Source organism: Ambystoma mexicanum, chromosome 9, assembly GCF_040938575.1.
Source record: "Ambystoma mexicanum isolate Mex_15411 chromosome 9, UKY_AmexF1_1, whole genome shotgun sequence".
In the NCBI taxonomy this organism is placed as follows: domain Eukaryota; kingdom Metazoa; phylum Chordata; class Amphibia; order Caudata; family Ambystomatidae; genus Ambystoma; species Ambystoma mexicanum.
Window position 1 is genome coordinate 462,515,912 of NC_090931.1, and position 13,199 is coordinate 462,529,110.

General features: G+C 45.0%; 1 protein-coding gene across 1 annotated transcript in view; it reads right to left on the bottom strand.

The window, feature by feature from the left end:
• Positions 1–13,199, bottom strand: part of LOC138489657 (3 beta-hydroxysteroid dehydrogenase type 7-like) — a 271,115-nt gene that overhangs the window by 125,857 nt on the left and 132,059 nt on the right. Inside the window, exon 3 of the mRNA XM_069617326.1 lies at positions 1,073–1,228. Within this exon, the coding sequence (XP_069473427.1) occupies positions 1,073–1,228 (156 nt within the window). The remainder of the gene's footprint in view (positions 1–1,072; positions 1,229–13,199) is intronic.

Below are 13,199 nucleotides of genomic sequence, written 5' to 3' on the forward strand. Positions count from 1 at the left end.
TTGTGGTTTCCCTACCTACTTTTGAAGTCAGAATGTTCCGAATGTAGTCAATACCAGCAGTTATTGACTGCACTCTGAACATTCATATTGGTTGAGGAGGTCAATAACGATCTCCATGTGCTCATATTTCATGATGGAAGAAGGTTCAACTCATGTGTAGCCTGGGCCTTTTTGATTACTTTGTCAATTTCATTCTGGCCCGTGTCTATGGTACCTTCACAACTCCCTTAAATATCTATTATCAACCAATACAACACTGCCCATCCCAGACTTCTGTAAGGAAAGGATCATCTGTCACATTTGTGCCCTGCTATTAAACACAACCCAACTGACATCATGAACCGCAGAAATGGATTAGTGGGTGATGGCGGTATGCAGTGAATACTGGGCTTCTGGGTCGTTGACTGCATGCACACAGGGAATCTGTTGGCATCACCATGTGCATGTGTGCAGAGTGGGCATTGTTAATGGCGCTAGCCATTGTTGCATCTGCAGCCACACATGTGACCCCCTCCACCACCGCTGCCGTTGCCATGCAGCTGCATAAACTGCACTTCTTTTTCACTCTTGGGAGCAGAATGTGCAGGCATTTCAGTATGATCTGGAACTGCATGTATGCCACGTGTCTGCATGCCTAGAGACTATGCTGCATTCATCAGAATGCACAGATGAGGAGGAAATCTATCCAGTCTTATTGGGCATAGATCCTAGTTGAATCTGAACAGACTGTAATGGAACTTAAAGTGGTTAAGTCAAAATTGGACCTCTGAACTCTCAGATGCAGTCAGCAAATTGATGAATTTGAGAAATTGATCATGCTGATCAGCCAAATGAATGAATTAATCTTTTGTAACCGAGACCAGTCTTTAAGCATGGGGCCAGGATTAAAACCTGTGTTGCTCTGCGTTATCTTGCTTCCAAGACAAAAACTATCCTCTTGGCCCATTCACATCATCATCCCATACATTCAACATCATACGAGTCACAGATATTATTGTCTGAGCTCAATGTTACATTTGAATTCTCAACAGCATACATTGATAATTTGACTGTAGACTTCATGTCATCTTACCACCAACATTTACAGCCTTCATTTTCCAAAAGGGCACAAGATCCATGTAGTCCAAAAGAGCAGCCGTGTGGATTACCACGTTTACCCCTTTCATGGCTTCGACGAGTTGGCTGTACTCTGTAATGTCCCCTTTAATCACTGTCACCTTAGTAGTCACTGTCAATACACAGAGAACATTAACAACATGTGCATGCATTTCTTTGGCTATGTAACCTCGTTGAATGCAAACATGGTATTATAGATCATTTCTGTAACATGCATGGTGCATACCCAATAGGTTTGAGTTGGCGTTATATTGCATCAATTATACGTAAAGAGTTAAGGCAGCTACACCTTTAGTTTGGCTTGGGATTCTGACCCTGGGTTATATCATGAAGCTAAGCAGGACCACCACAACAACAACATTCTAATATATGATTAAATAATCATTAATTAGGGGTATCTACATAGATGGAGTAAAAATACACCAAAGGAACACAAATCAGTAATAGCAACAGGATGGCTGCTCCTCATGTAGCATAGTTCAAGTGTCAATCCAATTTTCCTCCTGGATGGATTATCAATGTACTGTCACTGACCACTGCACTTCTTTCTTGTCTCCTGGGATGAGATTGTCATATCATCTTTTCTCGTCCTTGACACTTTGAAGACTTTTTGAAGACCCCCTTGCTCCCAGGTTTCTGTGCCCAAAATGCACCCCTATAATAGACCAACGTAAAGCCCAAAGCTTCCACTGGATGGTTGGGAGCCTGAGCTGACCTAATGACTTGTTCTCATGCTCCTGGCTAGCTCTTCAATTTCCCTGTGCACCTCAACAATGTTTTTCCACATCTCCTGGGATCACCACTATAGTTGTTGTGTTTTCCCGCTGTACAGCCTTTTTTCCAACCTTGTTGTTCTGTATCACTTTCTACCACTGCCCACCTTCTGACTTCTCCACCCGATCACCTCGCTGATGTTCCTTGACTCTCCTTTGGACCTACTTCTTATGTCATTCCAGTAACCTTTCTCCTGGTGTTCTCTCTCTTTCTAACCCTCTCTGTGTTGTACCTCCTTGCCTAATGTTCTCTCTGCCAGTTCTCACTGTTCTTCTCCCATCATGCCAATATCTCCCCTCTTCTCCAACACCTCTCTCCTTTGTCCTCTCTAGAACCTCTGGCCTCCTTACTCCACCTCACCTTCATCATATCTCTCTCCGCCTCCAGCAACCACCAGTATATGCTTAGCAACTCCTCACACCACTTCCCAACTCACCTCTTCCTTTTATCTGGACACAGCCTCTTCCTACTTTCTGGTCTGTTCGGGAGTGGAATTACATTTGGGCCCTTATTGGCAGTGAGATGTGATTGGAGCATCAGCTCAGCGTTGCTGATTTTACTTGGGTATGATTGCAGCTAACCAGGTCTTTTTCAGACTTGGCAACCATATTGGATTTCAATCATGCAGTCCAAGTGCAAACTCTCCATGTGCAATCTAGCTCATTGAAGCTCGGGCAGCTCAGCTCTGGACACCTCCAGGATGCTGCTGCCAGGGTGGCCGTTCAGAGTAAGCTTCTCTAATTTCTATCTCTCCTGTGATGATAGACAGGAAGCCCAAACCTGTCAGGGACAACAAGTTAGCAACCCATAATGAACTTGGGGACACACCTTAAAGGGGTAGGGTTGGGGTAGGAGTGGTGCAGACTTTCTGACAGTCCTGCACCTTGGACCTTTGGCAAGGTGGGGTGGTCTGTGGGAATCGTTATGTATCTCCACCGGGCCCAGCATCGAGTCATGACAGCTTTATCCTCAAACCCTAGGTAAGTTACCCGCCTATCATATGGAGTAATGTCAGAAACTCTGAGTTTAATGGTACCAAAACAGGAAATAGTATTGAATATCCTTCTTTTCCACCTGTACAGTCAACTAAAAGCTAAATGGATACTTCCATTATTCTATGGAAATGGAATGGGTGCAGTTGCTGTAGACTTTGTGCCTCCAGATAGTGCATAGATGCCCCCATTTCATTCAAGAGGTGTTACAGTCTGGGACTATAAATCAAGAACTACAACTATCATCATGCAAAGAAAAGAAACAGACAGGACTACTATCTCTCGAATGGAATGAGGCAGGTTGGAATGTATGCATAGTGTCTCAGAATACAATGTGGCCCAGTTCCAAGAGTACCGAGAATTACGAGTTTACGAGAAGTTATTTGCACTTTAATAGTTAGAGATGATGTTTGTTTGTACCTAGTGAGCTACTATGCTGAGCCCAAACTACTCAAGAAGATGCGCAGTCGAAATCCTCGTAACACCTTTTCTGCATTGTATTTGTGACAAAACTGAATCCAGAAGGCAACACCTTGCTAATGTGTTTCTGCAATATTGCTCAAAGCACAAAGACCATGGGCATAACAGAAAAAATGTGTATGTGTGCTCTGTGCCGTGATAATATCTGCCCCTGTGTTTACTTTTCTAACTGAAGCAGTGGGCAGAGCCTAACATGGTTCCTATGTTAATGTTAATGTTCAAAAATCATTTGTATTGTGCACTATCACCACCGGAGTGGTCTCCGTGTGCTTTGGCACATCTGAAAGATAAGAGTGTGGGGGGTTTAGAAGGGCATAGAGGGAATAGGTATAGCAAGACTTGTGGTGTGCTGTTGTCAGCTTCAGTGCGGTTTGCACCACTCGCTGAGCCTGGGTGCAATTTACAGCTCGTTAGATTTACACGTGCTGTTATTGTCATGCAGGGCTATGTGTGGTTTGTTTTGGCGTTGCAGTGTGGTGAAGTGCATGCAGATTGCTGTGCTGAGAGGTGGTTGTGTTTGTTTTGTGTTTGAGAAGTGTATGCAGAATTTGAGGTTTTAGGGTTGGGTTAGTAGGGCTTTTAGGGATTTTCTCATCTCATTGCTTTGGCTTCGGTGCTCACCGTCACTGTCCGTGCTGTGTGTTGGGCGTTTGTAGCTGTTTGTTGGCCAGGTATTGCTCATGGTGGTGGCTTTCTCTGTGATTCTCTAGCGGTTTGTGGGCATGAGGTTGAGAGGGCCTCCGCCGCCTCCAGGCTGGAGATTGCTAAATTTGGCAGTTGTTGGTTGTCTCTCCAGGTTTCTGTGCGGAATCCCCACCCACCGGTGACCGGTGCACACTCAGGCCTCCTGTGGTGCCTGTTATTGGTTAATGCTCCCCGGTCTGCAGTTGGGGTTCCTGTCTCTGGGTTCATGACTAGAGTGGGGTATTGTTAGGATAGTTTTTTTTTGGGCTCTCTCCCTGACCTGTTCGTTACATGTATGCCTGCTGAGGTGTGCTCTGTTTCCAGTCGAGTTTTTGTTTTTCCTAGTCATTCCCTAATGATTCTGAGGTGAAGAGCCAAGTAGTTTTCTTAATTTTAAGTGATCCTGTGTATTGTGTATGTCTTTTGGGAAGCAGTTGCACATTTTTGCTGCCAGGTGGGAGAGTTACGACCCCCCCCCCCCCCAAGTTTTCTTTTTGTATGGTTTCGGTTCTAGGTAAATGTCATTGCTTGATCAAAGTGGTTTTACAGGTAGGTAAATGGTTATTTTCTTTTGTGGGAATTCTGCTCCTTGGCCGTGGATTGATCTGTGCATTATGCACATTGTTTAAAACCTAATTTGTTGTTTGACTGGAAGCCAATGTAGCATTTTTATCACTGGGGTGATGTGGTCCCTTTGTGGTAGTCTGAGCAGGAGTCTGACCGCTGCATTTTGGATACCTTGCAGTTTCTTTAGTAGTCGCTCCGGCATTCCAAGGTATAGGCTGTTGGCAGAGTCTTTTCTGGACATGATGAGGGAGATGATGGTGAGTGTTTTATGGGTGAAGGAGAGCAAAGGTAGAATCATTTACTGTGTGTAGGAGGAAGAAGCATTTCTTTTATTGCGTTTACTGGTGGTTCTATTGTTAGTTCGTTGTCCATTAGGATTTATTAGTGTTGTTGGTGCAGTTCCTACTTCTTTGGGCCATGGGATGCAGTGGCTGATTTCCTGGTTTTTGGGTATAACCATTATTTCTCTTTTGCCTGGGTTGAGTTTGAGGCTGTTTGTGTTCATCCATTCATAGAGTTCTTGAAGACAGACTTCCAGATTTGTGTTTTGTTCTTATGTGTCTTCTATTTTGTAGATGTTTTGTGTGTCATCCCCGTAGTTGTAGCATGTCCAGCCGTGTCTTTTGATGAGCTTCATTAATGGAGTCAGGTAGATATTGAAGAGCAGTGGGGATAGGGACGATCCTTGTGATACTCTGCAGTTGGTGTCCCTTGGAGTGGGTTTAAAAGGTTTTAATCCAGACAGTTTCTGTTCTATCTGTTAGGAATGATTTAATCCAGAGTAGGGCTAGGTTGGTTATTTCTATTTCTTCTAGTCTCTTGATTCGAATGTCATGGCTGACTGTGTCAAACGCTGGAAAGAGATCCAGAAGTCGCAGAGCTTAACTTGTGTCTGTCTCTGCATTTGTCTTTATATCATCCCAGATTGAGAGGAGTGCTTTCTCAGTTCCTCTCTTAGGCCTAAAGCCGACTTGTGCCTGGGTCCAGTAGTTGGTGTTTTTCTATGTGTTCCTGTATTAGTCCATAGACGTAGGTTTCAAGTAGTGTTGCTGGGTAGGGCATGTTTGAGATAAGTCTGTAGTTGAAGAGGTCTGCCACATGTCTGCCATGTCCTTGAGGAGTGGTTTGATGTACTCTGATTTGAATGGGGTAATTTCCCTGTTTTGAGTGATAGTTTGAAGAGGTTTCTGTAACATTCCGAAGGTGTGCCCTTTGTGAGGATTAATTTCTATATATCTGGAGGGCATGGGTCCAAGAGTGAGCCTGCTTTGTTGCTATTTCTTACCAGCTTGAGCAATGTCTCTACTGATATTTGTGGGAATCTTTGGAGTTTGTTCTGATGATCCTCAATTGGGGGATGGGTTGTGTATTTTGGTTGACTGGTCTGCTTTGTATGATTTGGTGGATGATGCTGATTTGTTTTTGAAGTGATCTGCAAGGTTGTTGCATAGTTTCGGTGAGGGTACTAAAATATTGTTGCATCCAAGTGTGTTCCTCATTTCGTTTATGATTGTGAACAGTTATTTTAGGGTGTTTGCGGCTTTTGTGATTCGGTTGTCGTAGTATTTCCTTCTAGCATTTTGAATTTCCTTTTTGTATGAACGCTGAATTTATGATTTATTTTGCCTGGTTATATTGTGCTCTCCCTTCTAGTTCCAGCTTCCTATTTTTCCTTTTCACGGCCGCAGGAGGGGGGTAAACCATTTTGCCATTGCTCTCTTGCACGATCGAGTATGCAGGAAGAGAGGGCTCAGAATTTCAGTCAAGGTTTTGATTTTTAACTAAGGCTCAGAATTTCAACATAGATGAAAACTGACCCAACTTGTCAACTAGGGCGTGAGACTCAGATGTGAGCCACTGTGCTGAATCTAATATATGTCAGTATTATGAATGCGCAAAACACACATACAAGCTAAAAGTTGAATTTGAATTTACTGCACAACCTGATGTTATTTCGCACCACACAACAGTTATGGACAGATTGCAATGCAAAACATAAGACTAACATGTACTAAGTTATACTAATATCCTCAAACCGTAAACAAATTCCCTATTACCATTCAGGGCAGATCAGTCCATGACTTTTGTGTAAAAACTTTGGTGCAGATTGTTACAGTAAATGTGAAGGCTTTTGGGTTGTGCAAGGGTAACTGGGAGTGCAAGAAAATGCAGAATTAGATTTGTTTTTCAGTGACAAGATTTAGATGTAAGTTTAATTGTTTAAAATGTGTATATTCTTTTGCAGAACAGGAGGAAATAGAGCAGGGCAATGTAACATTTCTCATCCACTGCTGCATTCTAAGTAGCTGGACTAATCACGTGCTCTGAACATTTATGGAGGGTGGTTGATTGAAAGGGAAGTGTTTCTGATTGACACATGACATCACTTTTGGAGGAAATATTTAATTATATTTTATGTAGGCCAGACATACATTATGGGAGTTGATAAACAAGGCGTTTAAAAGGGTTGTCTCGCAGATGACTGGCTCTCCTGGACTGGTGCATTGTTTCAGAACACTGTTGCAGTCTGAGGACACTCTTGATCTCTGGCTGATGCTGAGAGTGTGCAGCATTCGCTGACAGGCAGGCAAACTGGGGAGAAGACGTTGTGGGCTCCTTGCAGGCTGGCAAGGGGTCTGAAGCAGATATGGATCCAGATGGACGGAGGGCGCTTGCAGTCCAGGGGCACACATAATCAAGCATTGATTTTGGGTAACTTCCAAATTGAAGAGCATGTAGTTTGCTTTTCAAGGGCTCTGAATAACTGCATTTTAGACAATCCCGGCCAAGAAAGTTATGCTCACTATTTTAAATATAGACAGATATTTTGTGGTGTGGCTCATTCCATGTAAACTGTGCAAAGTGAATGCTATCTTTCAAGGTTGATAGATAACCACATTTCTGAAATGCAACACAGAAAAGGTGCAAAATGCCCATTGTGGGAAGAGCTCATTTATCGTGGGGAAAGCATCTGCAGATGAATTGTATTTGCAAAGATTTAATTTTACTTTTTGAATCACAGAAAATTTGTGCAAACGTTGTGCAATGCATGTTTTCTTGATAGTTTGCATAATCCTAATTTTCTATAAAGAACAAAAGAAAAAGTTTAATTAGCCTCAGAGTACTTATTAAGTGTTCTGGTTTCTTCGGTTGGCATACAGACTGATGCAGAACAGGTTGTAAACTCATTTAACTGCAGGCAGTAGTTCACTTTATCACATGTGGTAAAATACAAAATAAACTGGTTACTGTGAATTGGGTCATTCTCAGGTGTTGTTTATATAAATGTCAGTATTCAGATTATCTGGTAAGTGTGTTATGAGATACCGCCAAAAGGGTATAATGTGGTATTGTAAATAAAATACCACAGGAAAATGAAGTTATGAGTTACAGCGTACCAGACCTGCTTTTGACTTACTGTTTATGGTCCTGGTAGAAGAACAATATCAGGCAGCCTTGTGTATTTAAGGCTCACCACTATACCACAAAATACCCCAACAAGCTCACACAAAAGAATACCACAAAATACCTCCAAAGGGTGAAAGGTTTCTCCTAGGACATATTGTTGACTGTTTTGCTGATCCATTTATGAAGTATTTCTGTTTTTCTGTCAAGGTCGATTTCGTCCAGGTTGGTGTTTGGTGGTTTAGTGAGTTCAAGTTATACTATGTTACGACCTTTGATGGTCTTCCAGTTTCTTTTAATGACAGTCAGAAGTTTATCAGGTTGTTTAGCTACTTTCATCAGCAGCATTATCACAAATGGAATCATGAGGTGGTCGCTCTAGAGTATCTGTATTGGTGGTGCCGTTTTGATGAGGTTTCTGTTGGCAAAGATTGCATCAAGTGTGTGTCCCGCTGTGTGTGTTTGATCCTTTACCCAGCTAATGTAATTTCATTATCTTCAGTTGCTTGACTAGCAATTTTTGCGAGTTTGTGTTTTCTTTTTCAGACCAGATGTTGAAGTCCCCAAGGATTATCAGGTGTTCATGTTCGATGGCCAGGTAGGTGAAGGCTTCTTTGAAGGTGTCTACGAATGCTACCCCATATGTTGGTGGTCTGCAAACCAGAACAAATTTGAGATTTGTTTTGGGTTTCATTGTCAAGGGAAGGATTAAGAATTCTCAGTTTTTGATATTTAGTGGTTTGTCTGTTTTTATTTGCAGATGTTCATTATATGCGATTGCAAGTCCTCCACCTCTTTTCTTTTTTCTTTCCTGCTTACCTATGAGCACTTGACGTTGTCGGGGTGGCAGCTGTGTAGTGTGATTTTGTAGTTGTCCTCTAGCCATGTTCCTGTGATGAATAGGATGTCGATAACTCCGTCGCACAGTAGGTCGTAGATCTCTGTGGCATGTTTGGACATCAGGCTTGCATTGATTTGATGCAGTTTAGTTTAGTTATTTATGTTGGTCTTCTTCCATGTTGCTCTCAAGATGTGATGGGTGTTCAGTGCGATCTGTTTCTCAGTTGAATTGATCTGTTAGGTTAATTATTGGGTTGGTGATTTCTTCTGCTTCCTCTTCTATATGTTGTTGCAGTTGGTGGAGGTGTTCATGTGTTTTTGTGATATATGGCGTGAGGGCGTTGGTTTTGTTCTTTTCTCTTCTCGTGTATCCCTTCTTTTTCTGCGTGGTTCCAGTATGTTTTCAGTGTGCCTAGCAAGGTTGGTAGTGTTGGGATGTTCTGGTGCATGGTCAGTTGTGAGGTACAGTGTTAGATATAGGGACTTTTCTCTTCTCATGATGTCTGTTCTGTTGCCCCCAGTATTTGTGGGGGTGTAAACTGTGTTCCTGGCAGTGTATACTGAAGGACGGTGTGGTCCCATTTGTTTTGTTCCATGTTCCATTTTTCTTTTTGTTGTCCTGTTCTGTGTCGTCGTGGCATGCTGTGGTCCTTAGTGGTAAGTTGGTTTGGTGGTTTGCATGTAGGTCACAGGGGCAGTAACCCGCCTGTAGGATCTCGCAGGGGTTGGATTGTGGCATTTTTTTTCTTCCTTGCGTTGTGATTATAGGTTTAACAGTGTAATCTCGGTGGTGTTGTGACTTGATACGTGGGTGTTAATCCAGTGATGTGGTGGTGGTGGGGAGCTATTGGTGGGGGGATTGACTGGGGTGTTCTTATTCTGTCATAGGAATGACTTGGGGAGGTAGTAGGGAGGTCCCAGGCTTGATACAACTCTAGGGTTGTGGATATTTTGCTGTATTAAGATGTAACAAGATCCCACTACAGGTTTCACTGTAACACGTATTAAGGTGTAAGATTCAGTCCAAATACACCTATATTCAAGTTTCCTGGATAGTGGGAAAAAGTCCTAGGTCTCACAGAACAGCAGTCAATGAAAAACACCTAGAATCAAGTTTCCTGGATGGTGGTAAAAAGGCCTAGGTTTCACAGTATAGCAGTCAATGAAACACAGCTATATTTGAGGTTCCTATGTAGTGGGAACAAGGCCTGCATCTCATAGTACAGCAGTCAATGAAACACACCTAAATTCGAGTTTCCTGGATAGTGGGAAAAAGGCCTAGGTTTCACAGTGCAGCAGTCAATGAAACACACTTGAGTTTCCTAGATAGTGGGGGAAAGGCCTAGGTCTCACAGTACACCAGTGAGTGAAACACACCTAGATTCGAGTTTCCTGGATAGTGGGAAAAGGGACTAGGTTTCACAGAATAGCAGTCAATGAAACACACCTAGATTTGAGTTTCCTAGATAGTGGTAAAGGCCTAGGTCTCCCAGTATAGCAGTCAATGAAACACACCTAGATTTGAGTTTCCTGATAGTGGGGAAAAAGTACAGTATAGCCATTGGTGAGATGCACTTGCTTTTCGGAAGGATGCCTTGCGTGCTCCCAGTGAGAAGTAATTAGTGATAATGGCGAGTGTGAGTGGTGGTGTGCTTTAAAGATGAACTGAGACAGATGTCCTCACTGTTTGCACAATGTCTACCTTGTCTGTTGATGCTGGTTGACGGCTGCCTGTTTCCTGCTTGCCCTGCCGACACCTGCAGACACCATCAAGAGCCACTTCTACAGGATCTGTCAGTGCCTCTGGGTCCTTCACAACAGTAGCAGCAATGGGCTGCCCGAGCATGATGAGTGTTCTGATGGCTCTGGGCCAATCAGGGCCAGGGGTGGGATTACGCCTAGTCAACCACAGAAACGGGTTGGGAGGGAGCGGGGAGTCAAAGGGGGCATGCAGCCTGCAGTGTGTTTAAAAAAAAAGGTACAGCAAAGCAGAATGGCGGCACTGGATGCTAAGGTCACCACTCACCTGCGCTATCAAGCTAAAGTGATGAGGTGGGGTGGCCACACACACAGTCTAACCCTCAGTGTTGCTGGAAGGAGAATCAGCCAATCCGGGTGTGGGGGTGTCTCCACGCCTCGGCAATCACGGAAATGGGTCGGGAGGGAGCGGGGAGGCAAAGAGGGCAAGCAGCCTGCAGGGGGTTTTACAAGAAGGTACAGCATAGCAAAATGGGGGCACTGGATTCTAAGGGCACCACTCATCTGCGCCTTCAAGCTAAAGTAGCGTGGTTGGGTGGCCACACACCGGGTCTAACTTCGGTGTTGCTGGATGGAGAAATAGCCAATCAGGGCCCGGGCGTGGGTCTAGAGGTGGGAACACACCTCAGCAATCACAGAAATAAGTCGGGAGGGAGCGGGGAGGCACAAGTGGCAAGCGGCCTGCAGGGGGTTTTAAAAGAAGGTACAGCAAAGCAAAATGGGGGCACTGGATGCTACGGGCACCACTCACCTGTGCCTTCAAGCTAAAGTGGTGAGGTGGGGTGGCCACACACAGGGTCTTACCCTCGGTGTTGCTGGATGGAGAATCAGCCAATCAGGGCCCGGGGGTGGGTCTAGAGGTGGCAACCCACCTCAGCAATCACGGAAATTGGTCACGAGGGAGCAGTGAGGGACATAGGGAAAGCAGCCTGCATGGGCATTTTTAAAAAAAGGTACAGCAAAGCAAAATGGGGGCATTGGATGCTAAGGGCACCACTCACCTTCAAGCTAAAGTGGCGCGGTGGGGTGGCCACACCCGGGTTCTAACCCTCAGTGTTGCTGGATGGAGAATCAGCAAATCAGGGCCTGGGCGTGGGTCTAGAGGCGGGACCACACCTCAGCAATCACAGAAATGGGTCGGGGGAGCGGGTCAGCACAGGGGGAAAGCAGCCTGCAGGGTTTTTTTTTAAAAAAAGGTACAGAAAAACAAAACGAGGGTTCTGGATGCTAAGGGCACCACTCACTGGCGCCTTCAAGCTAAAGTGGTGAGGTAGGGTGGCCACACACTGGGTCTAACCCTTGGTGTTGCTGGATGGAGAATCAGACAATCAGAGCCCAGGGGTGGGACTAGAGGCGGCAACACGCCTCAGCAATCACAGAAACAGGTTGGGAGGGAGCATGGAGGCACAAGGGAAATCGGCCTGCAGGGGAGTTTAAAAAAAAAGTACAGCAAAGCAAAATGTGGGCACTGGATGCTAAGGGCACCACTCACCTGCGCCTTCAAGCTAAAGTGATGAGGCCCTAACTCTAGGTGTTGCTGGATTGAGAATCAGCCAGTCAAGGCCTGGGGGTGGGTCTAGAGCTGGGAACCCACCACGGCAATCATGGAAACAGGTCAGGTGGGATTGAGGAGGCCCAGGGGGCAAGCAGCCTGCAGGGGTGTTTAAACATGTGTTAATATCCCCGCAAAAATAGCGCAATACAAAAATATCGTCATATGTTTGCGGCGATATTGACCCATGGACCCTGCAGGGACACCCCCGCAACCCCTGCTTTATTTATAAATGTGCGGGAGACACCCCCGCAACCTCCGCTCCCACAAAATATTCTTCCCAAAAATATCACCTATGGCGAGACAAACGGCCATATTTTTGGTGGGGATATTTTGTAGGGATACCACCAAAATGAGGGTTCTGGATGCTAAGGGCACCACTCACCGACACATTCAAGCTAAAGTGGTGAGGTAGGGTGGCCACACACCAGGCCTAACCCTCGGTGTTGCTGGATGGAGAATCAGCCAATCATGGCATGGGGGTGGGTTTAGAGGCGGGAACACGCCTTCAGCAATCAGGGAAACGGGTCGGGAGGGAGCGGGGAGGCACATGGGCCAAGCAGCCTGCAAGTTTTCTATTTTAAAAAGGTACATCAAAGTAACATGGGAGCACTAGATGCTTGGGGCACCACTCACCTGCACCTTCAAAGTAAAGTGGCGTGGTGGGGTGGCCACACATGGGCCTAACTCTAGGAGTTGCTGGATGGAGAATCAGCCAATCAGGGCCCGGGGGTGGGTCTAGAGCTGGGAACCCACCTCAGTAATCATGGAAACAGGTCAGGAGGGACCGGGGAGGCACAGGGGGCAAACGGCCAAAATCAGGTTTTCAGTCATTAATTAAGAATATCTGCTTTGAGGTACTTGCTGCAGAGTGTAAAATGGCTTAATGCAGGAGGCACTTACAGTGCTGTTTTGCGGTCTACATATGGTCTATTGCCATTCACCCTGGTGCTTCTGATGATGCACCAGGTGAGCCTTTAAAGAGAGGTTGTAAAACCGCAACCCAACTACCACAGTGATGTCAAACCGCT